We start from the raw sequence: 15,856 nt of genomic DNA, 5'->3' as shown, positions 1-15,856 counted from the left end.
CCTTGAAAGTGCTGGTGTCCCAATAGCTTGATGAGGCTGCAGGGGAAGAACCTAGAGCAGAGCCCAGCAGGGAGAGCAGATGTTGAGGTAATACGCACTTGTCTGACACTCCCTGGGTTATTTATTTGTCAAGGAAATTGTAGAACAGTGCCTGGGGGATCAGCAACAGACCCATGGGGCTTCCTGCAGACAGCATGATGATGGGAGCCATATAGGGCTGGCTGCTGCGGGTGCCCTTAGTGCTAGAAAGAGGTTTGGTGGTCCTATAAGGACAGAACATCAAAGAAATGTAAGCTTGGAAGATAGTCTCTGAGGATGCTGCGACCCTTCTGATCTTTTTCCAATGTTAATGGGACTCGTGTGTTCATTTGTTAATTTACTAAACATCTATTAAGCAACTGGTGTTCCCAGAGCTGCCAGGGAGCCTTGCTAGGGGAAGCTGTGCTCTGCTACACCATCATATCTGTCACATTATCTCCCCTTCATCTTCACATTGGCTAACCGGGCACAGCTACATATTAACTAGCCACAACTCACAGGCACTTACATATATTGCGTGTATCAGGTGCTGAACTGAGAGAGTTTCAGAATTCACCTGACGAGATCCTCACGGCAGCTCTGAGCTCCGAATTCTGAGACCCGTGTTTCAGCTGAGGATACCAAGCAAGTCTGAAAAGTCCTGCCTGAGGTTTCAACATCCATAATAGACAGAATCAGGAGTCGAAGTTGGTTGCCTGCACAGCCCCAGGCTTAAGCTCTACACCAGTGACTGCCCTCAAGGTGTTGACACACTCATAGCTGTCACACCCTATAGCTTATAAGTGAGCTGCTCTAGGGTGGCGGTGACAACTGGTAAATCTGGGATGTGAAGGGAGAGGGAGGTGAAGCTGCTTCTGAGGCTGCGATGAAGGCCCCCTTTGCTAGTGCAGTTGATTTATTGAGTCTGCTCTGTGCCGAGCTCTGTGCTAGTAGCATCCTTCTTCTGAGTTAGTACCTGGACGACTCCTGAAGGTGCGGTAACAGCTCACACAGGAGTCCCTGGATTCCCAGGCAGAATTCTCTCTACTTCTGTTTTCTTTGGGCCTCCAGCTGGACACGGGTTTTCTCCTGGTTCTGGTGTAGCTGCATGAAGCACCTGCTGGATCCCACTCCAGAGGAGGCCAGATTTCCAGCAGGAAAGGAACATGGACTGTGCCAGCCCCAGCATCCTTGCACATCCGTTCCCAGTCCTCGTTGTCTCGCAGGCATCAACCCCTTTGTCACTGCAACAGTTGTGTCGGCAGAGAGGAGAGGAGGTAGCCTCCCCATGTGTCGGGGCAGAGATGAACATGGCTTGTCCAAGCTGTAGGATGAGGCAATAGAGGCGTGTGGATGAGGAGCTGGCAGTCCTGGTTCTGACCCGCATCTCTGTGCCTGACACCATGCAGAGCCACTGACTCTGCTTTTGGAGACTGGCTTTGCTTCTCCCCAGCATCCTGCCAGCCCCACCTCTGCCCTCCATCCTCCCTGGGCCTCAGAGATGCCGCATCTCTCAGCTAGGCCAGGCTGTAGTTCTCCACTTCCCCTCCTGCAGCTTGGTCAGACCATAGGCATTGAAACTGCTTTCTTCTTTCTCCATAAAGTCGTTGGCTTTCTAAGTCTCTCCTGAGTTAAAGCAGATTCAGTGTTTCTTGTACAATTCCTGTAGCTTCAGGGACCCAGGGAAGCTCTGGGTCCATGTTGGTGGAATGTCAATCTGTACAATTCATCCTAAAGAGCACAGACTCTTTAGTCCTGGTTCCCTGCCCTCTATTGGCTTCAGACAGCCCAGAGCTAAGATGTGGGTCCTCTTCTCTCTCTCTTGCCCTTAGGTGAACTTGTCAGATGTTGGGAGTCCAATCTGGAGGCCACATCTTCTAGCCTCTTTATCTATGGCACACATAGAAACCTTCTAACCTCTTTATATCAGGGTTGTGCTCTCAGTGGGCTTGGATGAAAATCATAAAGATCCATTCATTTGAATAGTAATCATTGCACATTAATCATTGCTAGTATTTATCAAAAACCCCTCACCCTGCTAGGTATTATCCATGCTTGAGACATTATCATACTTGCACAATAATGATAACAATGAAGTATTGTTATTATTTCTGTTTTTTGTATGAAGAAAGTGATACTCAGGTAAGTTTAGTAGATTGCCAGAGGCTGCACAGTTCCTAAGTGTCAGAGTTGGGAGTCACGCTGTTTGCCCCTGGACTTCACCACTCCTGCGCTGCCAGTGCACCCCAGCTCGGGATTCTGGTCTTTTGCAACATGGATGAGCGTGGTCCATCTGCCAGGTGTCAGAAGGAGCTGATGCGTATAAAGTGCATGGCATGGTGTATGGCGCATGGCAGGTGGTGAATTAACTATCTATTCATGGGAACTTGTTTTCCTAGGAGTGGGAGTGGCCCAGGCTCCTTTCTAACCAGAGGCACATGGGAAATGGCCAACCAAGATTTTAGGGTGCAGGCTATCCAAAGAAGTTGTGGCTCTGGGGTCACGGGGTAGCTGACTTACCCAGGTTTCAAACCTGTAACTTTAGCACACAGTGCTCTTTTGTGAGTCTCTGGGAATGGTGCAATCAGTGAAGCTGTTTCAAAATATTCCACATGTGAAATATGCTGGTTTGAACCTTTTCCTGGTATGTTCTTTATATCAGCCCTATTGACTTCCCTTCTTATTTCTTCAGCATCTTTCTCTTCTGGAGTTGTAGCTTGTTCTTTGTGTCACCACTCAAGCAGGTGGGGAAGGTTTGGAGGCCATTATCCCTGGTTTCTTTTTGGTTTGGACATCGCAGGGCAAGAAGTTCCTAATGGCAGCATAGAAATCATTATTTGGCTCTGAGAATGTGTGTAATGGGAGACCCAAAGGGACCGATTGTCCTGGCAGTGTTTGGTAACACGGCACGGGATTCGTGCACACACGCTGCCTGTCTAATTAATTATTGTTTACACTCTTGCAGTTCCCTTTGCATCCCCTTTCTCCTGGCTGGAATCAGGAAATCAAAACAAAGTGCCTCATGAAGCTATTCTGGGGCAGCTTAAGCAGCATGAACACAGAAGCAGGGTTTACGCCCACCTTCCAAGCCTGAGACTAAAGGCAGGAAGGCACGGATGTGGCATCAAACAGTCTACCCTGCTGGTGAAACAGGGCACCTACCGGCCACGTGGGCCTGGCTGGGCAGTTTCCACTTCACTTTTGCTGTAGCATCTCCCAGTTACAGTGAGGGAAAGTCACTGGTTCCCTCACTGTAAAATAGGGGAGATCTACACCATGAGGATGAAGAAACACGAAGATGATTACTTTGAGTGTTTTCATTCATTCATTTATTCAACAAATGTTTATTGAGCACCTACTCTGTGGCACGGTTCAAGGGTCTGAGATATATCCCTTGATAAAGATTTCTGCTCCCATGGTGTGTATGGTCTAGCAAGGGTGTAAACAATAACCATCATAAATGAATGCAGGAAACAGTATGTCAGAAGGGGACAAGTGCTGTGAAAAAAAGCAAAAGCAGAATGGAGAGAGGGGATTGGGAATCCAGGGGAGAGGCAGGAGGGAATAATTTAAAAAAACAAAAGCCCTGGGGAAGATGCAAGGTGCTTCTATGAGTGCAGTCTTATTCTCAGATGCCCTTGGTGTGGGGTTGTAGGGCTATTGGCAGTGAGGGCCTGGGGTGTGAGGGAGCTCCTCTGGTGGGGAGATGGACTTGCAGCCCATCAGAGTCTGATGGGAACGGAGAAATCCTCCAGTCCATGAGCCTGCAAACTAGAAGCAGCTCTTCCACAAGGAAAAGCCCTTTTCTGAAGACGTTTAACCCACAACCAGCCAGTTGCCAAGATACTCACACCTCATGCCCGTATTCGCATCTATCTTCCTGCCAACCTGCTGCACCCTTCCCAGCTCCTCTTTGTCCCAGGCACAGTTGTATCACCTGTCCTCTCTCCCTTTTCACAGAATGAGAAAGGGAAAGTTCTAGAGATTGTGTTTGAGCTGAGATGTGGCCCCATCTTCAGAGCCAGAGAGTGCACATGTGTATACATGTGTGTGCACACATGTCTGTGAGTGTGCATGTGTGTCTCCTGGTTCCAGCTGTGGCAACTCAGACCCAGAATCAGCTTCTCAGGCCATTCAATCATTCATTCATTCAACAATGAGTACCTACCCTGTGCCTGATTCTGGCACTCTTTGATGTGTTAATTCTTCCTTTCAGGTGACGGTGATGAGGGCTACATCATTTAGAACCTGTGGGTCCAACTGAGTAGACTGCATATCTATGATCCAAATGGCTCACAGTTTTCTCCCTCCTGAGAGACATCATACCGCTGTTGTGTGCCAGAGATACGGCTGGTCACTCATTGCTTGCCAAGGATCTTTGTTGCTGCCTCCTTGAGAGCCAGGTCCGAGCCAGGAGAGAGACTCAGGACAGCTAGGAGAGCTGAAGTCATGTGCTCAAGGCTTCTGAGAGGAACCAAACCTGGCCCCCTTACTTCCCTCCTTCGGCGCCTCACCTATCCCTGCCTGCCCCAATGAAGTCTCCCTTTTGCAAACTGACTGGTTTGCATTTTGTTGCAAGGGATCTCCTTCCAATTCTGGGCACTTCAAGGCCTAACTCTGGCTCTGGCATGGCTGGAATATGGGACGCCTCCCCAGAAGCCCCTCTACCTCTGGCCCTGTGAGCAAGGCCTGACCTCCTTCTGTCCTGACCACCAGCTGGTTTGCCACGTGCCTCTGTGTTTGAGGTTTGAGGGTCTAGGTGGGGAATTCAGATTTGCCCTGGGACATATGCCTCCAGGGTTGCTCTGTTCCCCTCTCCATCTACAGTTCCAGCTCTATTTCCCTGCCTGTTGGATAAGACCCCACCCTTGCATTCTTATACCTGGGCCCAGCTCCCAAATCTCGAAGGTGTAGACCTCCATTAGAAAGTTTGGGGAGGATGTGAAGGGAGAGAGGAAAGGGAGAGTGCAGAGGTGGCCTGCATCTTTAGAGATGAATAGCACTGTTTGCTCATTAGGGAGATTAGTCCAAGCAAGACGGCAGCCAGAATGCTCTAGTGCAAGCATCTGCCTGCTACTGGGAGACTATATTTATTGTTCAATCCTTCAATGGATGTAAATAAACAGCCCGGCCCAGATAATGTTCCAATAAACAAAAAAGCAGCTGTCAGGAGCTCCCCGGATGGCTGACCTTTGCGGAGGCCACGCTGCTGATGTTTCAATAGCAGTCTGTCTAGCAGTGCAGAGACTCACCGTGCCAGGGATGGAGATAGGTGGCGGTGCCCACTGGTGGAGCGGCAGGGGGCCAGCGGGGCTGGAGGAAAGGGGCTGCCTGCCTTGGAAGATCCTGGGCCAGGGACTGAGTGGCTGGGGATGCGGATGCCTGGATACCCAGAGTAGAGTGTGTGTGTGTGTGTGTGTGTGTGTGTGTGTTCTTGGTAAGCTGCATGTAGTGTGGAGTAGTGCAGTGCACACTGAACACTGTAGTGGAGGTTTCTGTGTGGCACAGGCGAGATGATGCTCAGTCCTTAAGTGCTCATGTGGCCTCACCAGTCGTTAATATTGAAATGCATCTATGCAATTGGTAGTCAGTTGCTGCCCCCAGCCCCACATGCCCACCACCATCTAGGTGTCCCACTTATCACCACTCTCTCCCAGGACAGTATTACTTGGTGCAGCTAAGAGTCTCCAAGAATCCTCTCCCATAGCAATGATTCTGGCTGACTTGTTGGTCCCCTCCCATGAGCAGGGGTACCAGGGGTCCTGCTGCACAGGAGGTTTGCCCAGAGTATGGGAAGAGAAGGCATGGGTGCATCAAATGAGCCTGGATTAGAATGAGGCCCATGCAGCACCATTCTGACTTGATGGGGACCATACAGCTGGTTGGAGCATACAGTCCAAGAATGCCCAGAAAGTAAGGGCAATGGGGCACACTGCACTGTGCTGTAGCTTGAAGGTCCCTGGGAGACACAAAGAGGTTACAGCAGAGGACAGGGGGGAGGGAGGGCCGATTGGGGTTGGGGGTGGTTGCAAAATCTCAATGGAGCATGCCTCCAGGGGGATAGTCACCAAACCAAATTATTAGCAAGGTCACTTGGTGAGTGCAGAATCAATACACAGGAAAGGGAATAGTCTAGAATTGTGCTGTCCAATATGGTAGCCTCTGGCCACATAGTGAGCACCTGAAACGTGGCTGCTCCAAACTGAGCTGCGCTGTAAATGTAACATGCACCTCTGGTGGCAAAGGTTTAGTTAGTATGAGGAAAAGAAAGTAAAATATCTCAATAATAATTTTTATACTTGTAGACATGCTAACATCATATTTGGGGTATATTGGGTCAGATTAAACATATTATGAAAATTAATTTTACTTGTTTTTTAAAATTTGGCCACTACTAGAAAATTTTGAATGACATATGTGACCCACATTTGTGGCTTGTACTATCTTCCGTTGTCCAGTGCTGTTCTGGAACATTCTACGGGGGCTGAGGTGAGGCCTGCAGGGGCACCCCTCCCTACCACAGAGAACACAGTGGCTCTCTGATCTGCTCTAGTCTCTCTCTCTCCTCAAGATGATGCTGCAGAAGATGATCAAATTCTTCCCCTCGGATGCCCTTTTTCCAATTTTTACTCTAACCCTCCTGTCAGTGTGTTACGTCTTTATGAAATCTATTAGTCCTGCTAATTTTGCTACTTCAGATCAGCCTTCCTATTGTTGTAACAGATTTTTTCCCCTAAGGTGGCTTTGAGTAAATCTGATGTTACCTGCTATGTGTTGTATTAGTCAAGCTCTCATCACTGGCAGTGCCATATTGGTAGCTCTTGGTCATGACGCTCCCTGCCCACTAGCCTCGCCTGGAGCTGAGCTGATCATCCCTGGTTAAACTCCAGTTGGCTAGATCTCCCGAGAAAAACAAAGAGAAGCCTTTGAACACTCCTCTGCCATAGCATTTGCCACCTGGCATTATTTGTGTGAAATCTGAGCCCTCCAGGAGACAGGCCTCCTGGAAGGTGGGGCTGGCACTTACTACCTCTCCTCTCTAGGAGAGGCCCCGGAACAGTGGGCATTTAACAGACACGTGGTGGGTGTGGGATGTGTCGCTCCGTCAAGGGACACAAAGGATTGGGGTGTGGTTTCCTCCTTGGTGTCATCCTCAGAGATTAACATCTTCCAAACACCCAATGTACCTTTGTGACCCGTGATTGGTTTCTTTACATTTTCTTTTTTGAGACGGAGTCTTGCTCTGTCGCCCAGGCTGGAGTGCAGTAGCACCATCTTGGCTGACTGCAACCTCCGCCTCCCGGGTTTAAGCTATTCTCCTGCCTCAGCCTCCCAAGTAGCTGGGACTACAGGCACCCACCACCACGCCCAGCTAATTTTTGTGTTTTTGGTAGAGACAGGGTTTCACCATATTGGCCAGGATGGTCTTGATCTCTTGACCTCGTGATCCACCCACCTCGGCTTCCCAAAGTGTTGGGATTACAGGCTTGAGCCACAGCACCCAGCCAATTTCTTTACATTTTCTACCAAAAAAAAAAAAAAAAATCAACTTCTGTTTTCATCCTTTCTCATTGTTTAGGTGATCCACAAGTATCTATACTATGTAAAAATAAGAAATCTAGGCTGGGCCCGGTGGCTCACGCCTGTAATCCCAGCACTTTGGGAGGCCGAGGTGGGCAGATCACGAGGTCAAGGGTTAGAGACCAGCCTGGCAAATATGGTGAAACCCCGTCTCTACTAACAATACAAAAATTAGCTGGGCGTGGTGGTAGGTGACTGTAATCCCAGCTATTCAGGAGGCTGAGGCAGGAGAATCGCTTGAACCCAGGAGGCAGAGGTTACAGTGAGCTGAGATCTTGCCATTGCACTCCAGCCTGGGCAACAAGAGTAAGAATCTGTCTGAAAACAAAAACAAACAAACACAAAAGAAATCTAATTTGTTCAAGCTGTCATGTTACAAGTGTTGGGGTGGCCTCTGCATTGGTGACTGAACTATGGCCACTGGTCAGTGTGTCTCCTTTCATCTCAACTATTTCTTTCTGACATGGGCTGTCTTTCCTAGGCTGTTCTTGAGTTGCAGGCATTTGGATTGTGTTCCTACCTTATGAGGGGTGAACTGAATGTGATCTCGTATGTTCAGGTGAACTTGACCAAGATGATGGCTTCTGCTTGTCTGTTTTTCTATGAAATCTTACTTAAATGCTGCCTAACATTTTGTGGGCCTTTTTGGCTGCCTGAGTATTGGGAGTAGTAAATGGTGGCTCTGATCCCTTCCTCGATCCTGACTCTTACTTACCTCGATTATAACTAGCAGCTCAGATATTAGAGACTGTGGTTGTTTTACATTTATTCAGTAATTACTTACTAAGCACCAACCATGTATCGGGGATTGCACTGAGTACAGCAGGCACGACCTCTTCCTTGGGAGACTCATGGTCCCAGGGCTATTTGCCCACGTGGCAACTGTCAGCCCCTGCAGAGGGTGGATCATTTTTTTTTTTTTTTTTTGTAGTTCACCTTAGTTGTTGGCCTTCTTGCTGTCCCAAAGAGTTTAGAATCATTTGCACATTTTCCTGCTCCCTCCTCCAGACTTTTATAAAAAATATTAAATGAGACTAGTCGTAACACTAGTTACTTCTCCATGCAGAAACCTGTCTTTTCCTGTCTCTTAGTTCTCTCTCTCCATGGTCAAACTGCCCGAAGTCCCACAGAGACTCATTATTTTTAAATACCTTTTCATGTGGAACCTTGTCAAAGGCTTCTGGAAAATCTAAATAGCTAAGAGACAAGCACTGAGCTAGGAATCAGGAGACCTGGGTTCTAGTCTTATATGCCATTGGTTTATCATTGAACTTGGGGCAAGGCACAGAACAGCCTCCATCTCAGCTGCTTCATCAGGAAGATGAGAATGATTATTCTGGCAATCAACATCACAAAAATTTTACAACCATCAGCTGAGACAGTGTTATTTAAGAATGCTTTGCAAGGTATAAAGCAAAAATATAAGGGATCATTATTTAGAAAATTTACAACAGCATCTTCATTCATATGCACGTTTCTCTCCCAGAACTGCAGTAGATAAAGACATGGCTCCTCCAGCACCCCTGGGGTGATGCTTGTTTAACATCAACTCCTTTGACGTCTTGAAGGAATGCAGGTTTACATAAACAATAGTGCCAGGTTCAATGTGAGCCTTTGGTGTAGTGTGTGAACTCATAGAAGCATGACCACTGGAAACAATCAGACCCTGGTATGGGTGCAGCCTGTGCCATCTGCCAGATGTGTGACCTTAACCAAGTTATTTAACCTTTTTTGTGACACACCTATAAATGGGGACAATATTAATGCTTACTTTACTGAGGTCTGAGATTTAAATAAGAAAATAAATATATGTAAAATGCCTATCATCGTCCCAGACCCATAGTGGCCACTCAATAAATAACAACTCTTGTTCTATTTGTCTATGTTAAGGGTCCAAGAGCCGGCAGCTGGTCCGTTCTACCTAAATTTTTGTATTGCTCATCAAACATTCAGTAAATTCCACCATAAACTCCTTTATCCATGTCTTGTGTGAATTTTTTCAACAGATGAATAAATAATGCTTTTCTTTGGTTTTCTGAAAAGTTGTTGGAGGGTGGGGTGGGAAAAGAGAGAAGGAGCCTTTCCAGATACATATTTCTTACTGGCAGAGTGCAGAAGGTGGGGACTTATCTGCATCCAGCCTCCTTGCAGAAGGCCAGGCCTATGGAAACTTGTCTAGTTGGTGCTTCCTCCTCCACCCCTCTGTCCATTCCCCAAGTCATCTGGCTTCCTTTGATGTCCAGCCACACCCAGCAAACCCCTCATCCTAAGGAGCAGGGAAGTTGGAGTCGAAAGATAAAGGAGACTGCTCAGGCACTGAATGTAATTTCATTTGGGGATCAGGCCAAGGGGCACTGGATGGAGCTTAGTTCCGCCAGCACTCCCCTGGGGACCCTGCTCTGGCCGACGGTGGCCTGAGGGGGCTGGAGACCAGCCAGGGCATTCAGTATCACTCTCTGCTTCTGCTCCAGAGGCACCTCCCAGCTGGGGATGAAGCTTGGCTGGGCCAGGGGCCAAGGCCATCATTGCGCGTTCAGACTTGTGTGGTAATCCCAATTGGTTTTGCATGAACTCCTGTTTCATCCAGATTAGGAAAGGACCTGGCCAGCATGGACATCTGGTGGCTTGGGGGTGGGCAGAGAAGAAGGAAGTCTCTGGGAATCAGAGGCATTTCCATTTTCAACACTAACCATGACTCCTTAAATCCTTTAACTGTTGTTTTCATGGGCTTAATGGGAAACCATCAAAGAGGAACCTGAACTACATTCATTTATTTATTCATTTTTAAAATAAATATTTGTCAGGTTCAAGTGTTTGAGCACCAAAATCAAGAATGACTAGAGAAAGTCTCAGGAACTGTACAGACTAGAGACAGACCCTGACCTCAGCTCCCTGCCTTTAGGTGGTCACCACCGGGAGACATACGGGAAACCCTCCGGGAGCAAGGACTCTCATGTAACTGGTGGTAGGAAACGCATGGACTTCCAGAGTCAAACTGAATTCTAATTCTGTCCCCAGATTTTATCCCGCAGGCCACTTGTTTAATGTACCTGGGTGTCATTTTTCTTGTTTATTATCAGTGCATCCGCTAGGACTTTTGATGTTGCAAAAAACCTTTGTATTACTTTAACATAAAGAAAATATCTGCAGTAACTAGAAAGTCCCAATGTCAGGCAGGCTTTGGGGTTACTTTGATTCAGTGGCTCAGCGATGTCACCAAAGACCAATTTTTTCCCATCTCTATGCTTGACCTGCTCTGGTTCCAGTTCCCTTCCTTGTTAGGAGAGGGCTGCCCACAGATCTTTGAGCTCCAAGTTCATTTTACCCCTTTGAGAGTGAGGAAAGACGGCTTCTTCTCTCTACCATGGGTCCCTGCTTTGCTCTGATTCACGTTGATTGGCTTGAGCCTATTTTCTCTTAATCACTGTGGCAGAGAGTAAGATCAAGCTGGTTTGTTTATGTTCATCACGGACAACCTGGGAAGCAGGGAGTGGGTTCAATCCCACCCAAAAGGGGAGAGGGTGGAATGGATGCTGGAGGGGCACATGAGCCTTGATGAATGAACATTAAACCCACAGGATTCAGAGGATTACATCAATAAGGAATTATGTGCAAAACCATCTCCCAGTACCTGATGTCCATGAAGCTTAAAAATAATGCTTTAAAGGAAATTTTAAAAATCAGAGTCCAGAACAAACCTAAAATCAAGCAAATAAACCACAAAATAACCTGATATCAGAGTTCATGGACTCAAGAGAAATGAAAGGTGGGAGCCTTCTGGGGGACCTGGTGTGGTCAGTTGTCATTAACGTGGTGTTCTTTCTGTAATTTAGTTCCTCACAATGACTCTTTTATTCTCCTTGATCTTGTGAGAGGTTAAAAATTACACATTAAAAATGAAAAATTAGAGTGCCTAATGGGAATATTTGGAATATAATTTTTTTCTTTAGTTTTATTGTTGAAATCTCTAAAATTACACTGTGTGTACCTTACAGTCCTGCGTGTAGTAGGGAAGTGTGGTGATCCCCTAGTTCTTGCCTAGCCACACTCTCAGTAATATTTGTTCCTGATTTATAGGAGTGGTGTTATTAGCACTGACTGTGCAGTGGTCATGTTGGATCTATGCACTCAAACACAGGATGGTTCCAGAGACCTTGGCCAACATCCAGAGGCCAGATGAGCATCATGTAGGGTTGGAAAGCTCATGTCTTTTCTAGGTTAGTTCTCATTCATGGGGCATGTGCGCAGAAGTCTTCTTTCCATTGTCTCTATGCTGTCCCAGCATTTCTAGGAAGGACTTATGGATGGCCGGGGATGATCTATTCAGCTGAGTGTTTGCAGAAGGTTGTGGATGACTCATGCCTGAAGCACATTTTCCTGTAATTCCCACATCCCTTTTGCTGGGGACATGAACAAAACCTCTAGAAGGCTTCAGGACCTAATGGTATAAGTATAAGCCACTATTTCAATGGCCAAAAAGAGACTCTTAGTGTGAAACCTTTGGGGTTGGCCCCCTGCCTGGTTCCCCTTCAAGGTACAGCAATGACATCCAGGTAGCAGTTCCCATCCTTACACCGACATGTTTTTCTGCTAACAAATGCAGCAAATAATATTGCCTTTCCAGTGCAGGGTGACACTCTGATCTGAGGCAGTTTCGATTACATGTTGTTTCTCCAAGCCTCAGAGCCTCATCTTTTTCTCCAAAGACCAGCAAGAAAGCCATCAAATGCTTGAGCCTGAGGCATAGGGAACCAGGGAGATCAAGACTGGATTCTTGGTGAAGCCCAGTTTGGTCCCCCACTTCCCTCTCTGCCACTCCCATCCTGAGGCCCTTGGTGATCTTATGTCACTCCACTCCTTGGCTTTAGCCTGTGAGCACTGTAGAGACAGAACTCACGCCCTCTCCCTTGGCTGTTGACAGGGTCTCTGGCTGAAGTTTGGCTGCAGGCAGTGCAGGATCTGAACTCACTTTGGCTCTCCTCTTCTTCTCCACAGATCCGGGTGGATGGACCCAGGGGCAACGCCCTCCAGTATGAGACGGTGCAGGTGGTGGACCCCGGCCCAGTCCTCCGGGATATGGCCTTCTCCAAGGACCACGAGCAGCTCTACATCATGTCAGAGAGGCAGGTAAGGCTCTTCAGGCTCTGCTAGACATTTGTCTTGCGGCTAAATACTAGCCTGTGGCTCAGTACAAACCTTAGGAGGCCAGCTGCAGAGAGGTGATTTGATTTATTTGGCTTAGTGTGTATCTTTTCAGTTATGCTTTTCAGTTATGCTGCCTGGGGACTGAGGCTTGGTATTCTGAAACAGGAAAGAAACATTTAAAATATCAAAATATTGGAGAGTCTAGAACAAATCCACTAATTTCAAAATCATGCATATATGTTCAGGGCCAATATTTGCTTTCTTTTGAAGGAACATTGTACAGATGCCCAAATTGTGGGTTCAGATTTCCCTATACAAAATGTGATCTCATACCAAAGTCACCTTCCTGGCCCCCAGAAGCCTGTGGGATCAAGAATTTATTTCCAAAAGAGTGTAGATAAGGGAACACCATGGTCAGGACTCAGAAAACAGTCTGCGTGACGAGATGCGATGCTGTAGGGCACGGCCTGAACTTTTGTGTGTACATACAACTCTTTGTGGAAACTCCAGCAAAGAGTTTCCATGGAGCCCACCCGAGAAGAACAGATATGGTGCAGGTTTGCTGATGCTGAGTAGGAAGTAGAAAACCTGGGCTTGGTTCTCAAACTGAGCTGAGAACGAAGTAAGTTTTTCTGGAGGCCCTGAGCTCAGGCCAGGAGTCACATGTCTGCAGCAGGCAAAGGAACGGGTTTCACCTTGGACATCCATATATTTAAGGGTATTTCCTGAAGTCCTCTAATTCACTGGCTGGAGTGCTCCACCCCACAACACACAGCCCATCCCAAGTGTGGCGCAGCACTGCTGTACCTCTGCCCTGTGGCCTCTGTGGAGGATGGGTCGTTCCCGGGAGCTGTCCCTCCAGCCCATGAATATGTATGCGTTAGCTCTGAGTGGCAGCAGCGGCCATGAGGGGCAGATCTCCCCTCTTTTTCATCCTCGTCAGCGTGGCCTGAACTCTCTGGAGGACTCTGCTGACAGAGTCTGGATTGTTCTGCCTGGACCCTCTTGGCATTGTGGGGGAGATGAATTCCACATTATGCCACCCACGGGGCTTGTGCATTATGCCTTAGCAGTCACAGGAGCTCTGCCCTCCCCAAGAGCTCGATGACATCTTCTCCTGTTGTTGGACTCCCCGTTCTCCCGACTTCAGCCATACTGGGACCCATTGTGCCCTGGTTGAGGCTGCCATGGCTTGGGAATGGTCTCATTCCCAAGGTAGGGTGGAAAGTGGAGTATTTTTTCCTGGGAGGGGAGACGACCAAGATGGAGCCTGCAGCTGGGCACGAGGCTTCCCATTTGTCTACATTCCTTGCTTTTATAACAGCTTCCACACTCCCCACTCCCAGCCCACCTCTGAGGCCCTAGTAGCTGAGGGGAAGCAGCTTTCCTTGGTGGCATGAATCATCTGGAGAAGATCTTCACAAGGCATTGAATACTCAAGATTTCTTGCCTGATCTGAAAGCCAGCATTTCTGAACCTGGGACTTAAAACATAAGAGGACTTTCGAAGACGGAAAATATAAACGGAGCCAGGTGCAGTGTCTTGCACCTTTAATCCCAGCTGCTCCGGAGGCCGAGGCAGGAGGATTACTGGAAGGCCAGGAGTTCAAGGCCAGCCTGGGCAACATAGCAAGACTTTGTCTCTAAAAAAAAAAAAAAAAAAAAAAAGAAAGAAAAATTTAAAAAAAAAAACCATAAAGTATAAGCTGATAATATGAGTTATCAGCCCCCTTTGAGAACTGAGTCAGGATTCTGAGCATTACTCCTTCCCTGGAGGTGCCCATCTGAATCCTTGTTCACCTCTTTGTCCTCAGTTGTTTCCCCTTGGATGGGTAATGTGGTCACTATCCATTCAGTCTTGGCAATGAGGCATCCTGAGAGCTCCATATTATGGGCACGTTGGAAAGGAAGGCAGGAATGAATAGAGCCAGGGTGTTCATCCATTCCAGGGCTGCTCCACACAGATGTGGAGACTGGCCTGCCACCCAAATGACCACCTCAAAGGCCTAACACCTGGGCTGACACTGGTCTCCACTGGGCTTGTGGATTCTTGGTGGAGATTTGTAGAACAGTGTGATGATTAAGTCCACAGGTGTTGCCATTGGAATGTCTGAGCGTGAATCTTAAATCTCATTTACTAAATGTAGTCTCTGATAAGTTCCTAACCTCCTTAAGATTCAGCATTCTTTACTGTCCTGTGTAGGTGACAATAATATCAGATAGTTTTGTTCCAAGAATTAAATGAGATAAGCATATAATAAGCTTATAACCATGGCTGGCACAGAGTAAGTGCTTGTTAAAAGGAGAGACTCTTGTTTTTATGACTCTGTGACAGGAGTTTCCAGACACTGGCCATGCTTAGAGTCAGGCAGGGGCTGGTATTGAGATTCTAGATGGTCCATCTGGGTTGGAGCACAGCAGCCCAGGTGAGGCCAAGGGAGGCAGGGAGCAAAAATCCAGTCCCAGGGGAGAGTGCATCAGGAACCCAGGCCTGCTTGACAGGCTGGGCATGCGGAGTAGAGCTCAGGGCAAAGCAGCTTGATAAATATACCTGGGTATTTTCCAGACCCAGGGTATCAAGACTAATTCCAGCCTCCTTCAGGTGGTGGGTCTCCCTCAGCCATGATGGGTCAGAACACTTAGCACACTGTGTCTGCAGGCTAAGGGCATAGCTTAGCCATGATGTCAGTGCGGCCTGGAAAGCACTTTCCTTTCTTATCTGACTAATTTTTCCTTGTCCTTCAAAACTTAGCTCGGCTGTCACATTCTTCATTGGACTATTCCTGGCCTGTAGTTAGACATGTCTGTAGTAGCTCTTGTCAGACCAGGCTGTGATTATGACTTCCTTGTCTCTCTTGCTGCCAGCAGCTTAAGAGCATCCGATGCCTTGCCAGCCTAAACCTCACCTAATAGGACCCTCTTATTTTTTTAATGAATGAGTCCCCAGTGCCTTCATTGAACCAGAATTGGAAAAGAGAGGTACCAACACAAATAACCTATTGCTTCAGTTAATTTCAAAGTTCAAACTTAAGTAACTGAAAAACTGAAGTTCAGATAAAGGAAGCACCTCCTGCATGTCAGTGATCTACCACTTGTATTCATTGACTAGGGCT

At 47.5% G+C, this 15,856-nt stretch overlaps 1 protein-coding gene across 3 annotated transcripts in view; it reads left to right on the top strand.

Moving 5' to 3' along the window:
* Window positions 1–15,856, top strand: part of PLXNA4 (plexin A4) — a 448,758-nt gene that overhangs the window by 265,538 nt on the left and 167,364 nt on the right. For all 3 annotated transcript variants that reach the window (XM_054495762.2, XM_063667849.1, XM_054495760.2), the window contains exon 4: window positions 12,595–12,726. In XM_054495762.2, the coding sequence (XP_054351737.1) occupies window positions 12,595–12,726 (132 nt within the window). The remainder of the gene's footprint in view (window positions 1–12,594; window positions 12,727–15,856) is intronic.

This window comes from Pongo pygmaeus, chromosome 6 (assembly GCF_028885625.2).
Source record: "Pongo pygmaeus isolate AG05252 chromosome 6, NHGRI_mPonPyg2-v2.0_pri, whole genome shotgun sequence".
NCBI lineage: Eukaryota > Metazoa > Chordata > Mammalia > Primates > Hominidae > Pongo > Pongo pygmaeus.
This window is presented reverse-complemented; position numbering and strand designations above follow the sequence as displayed.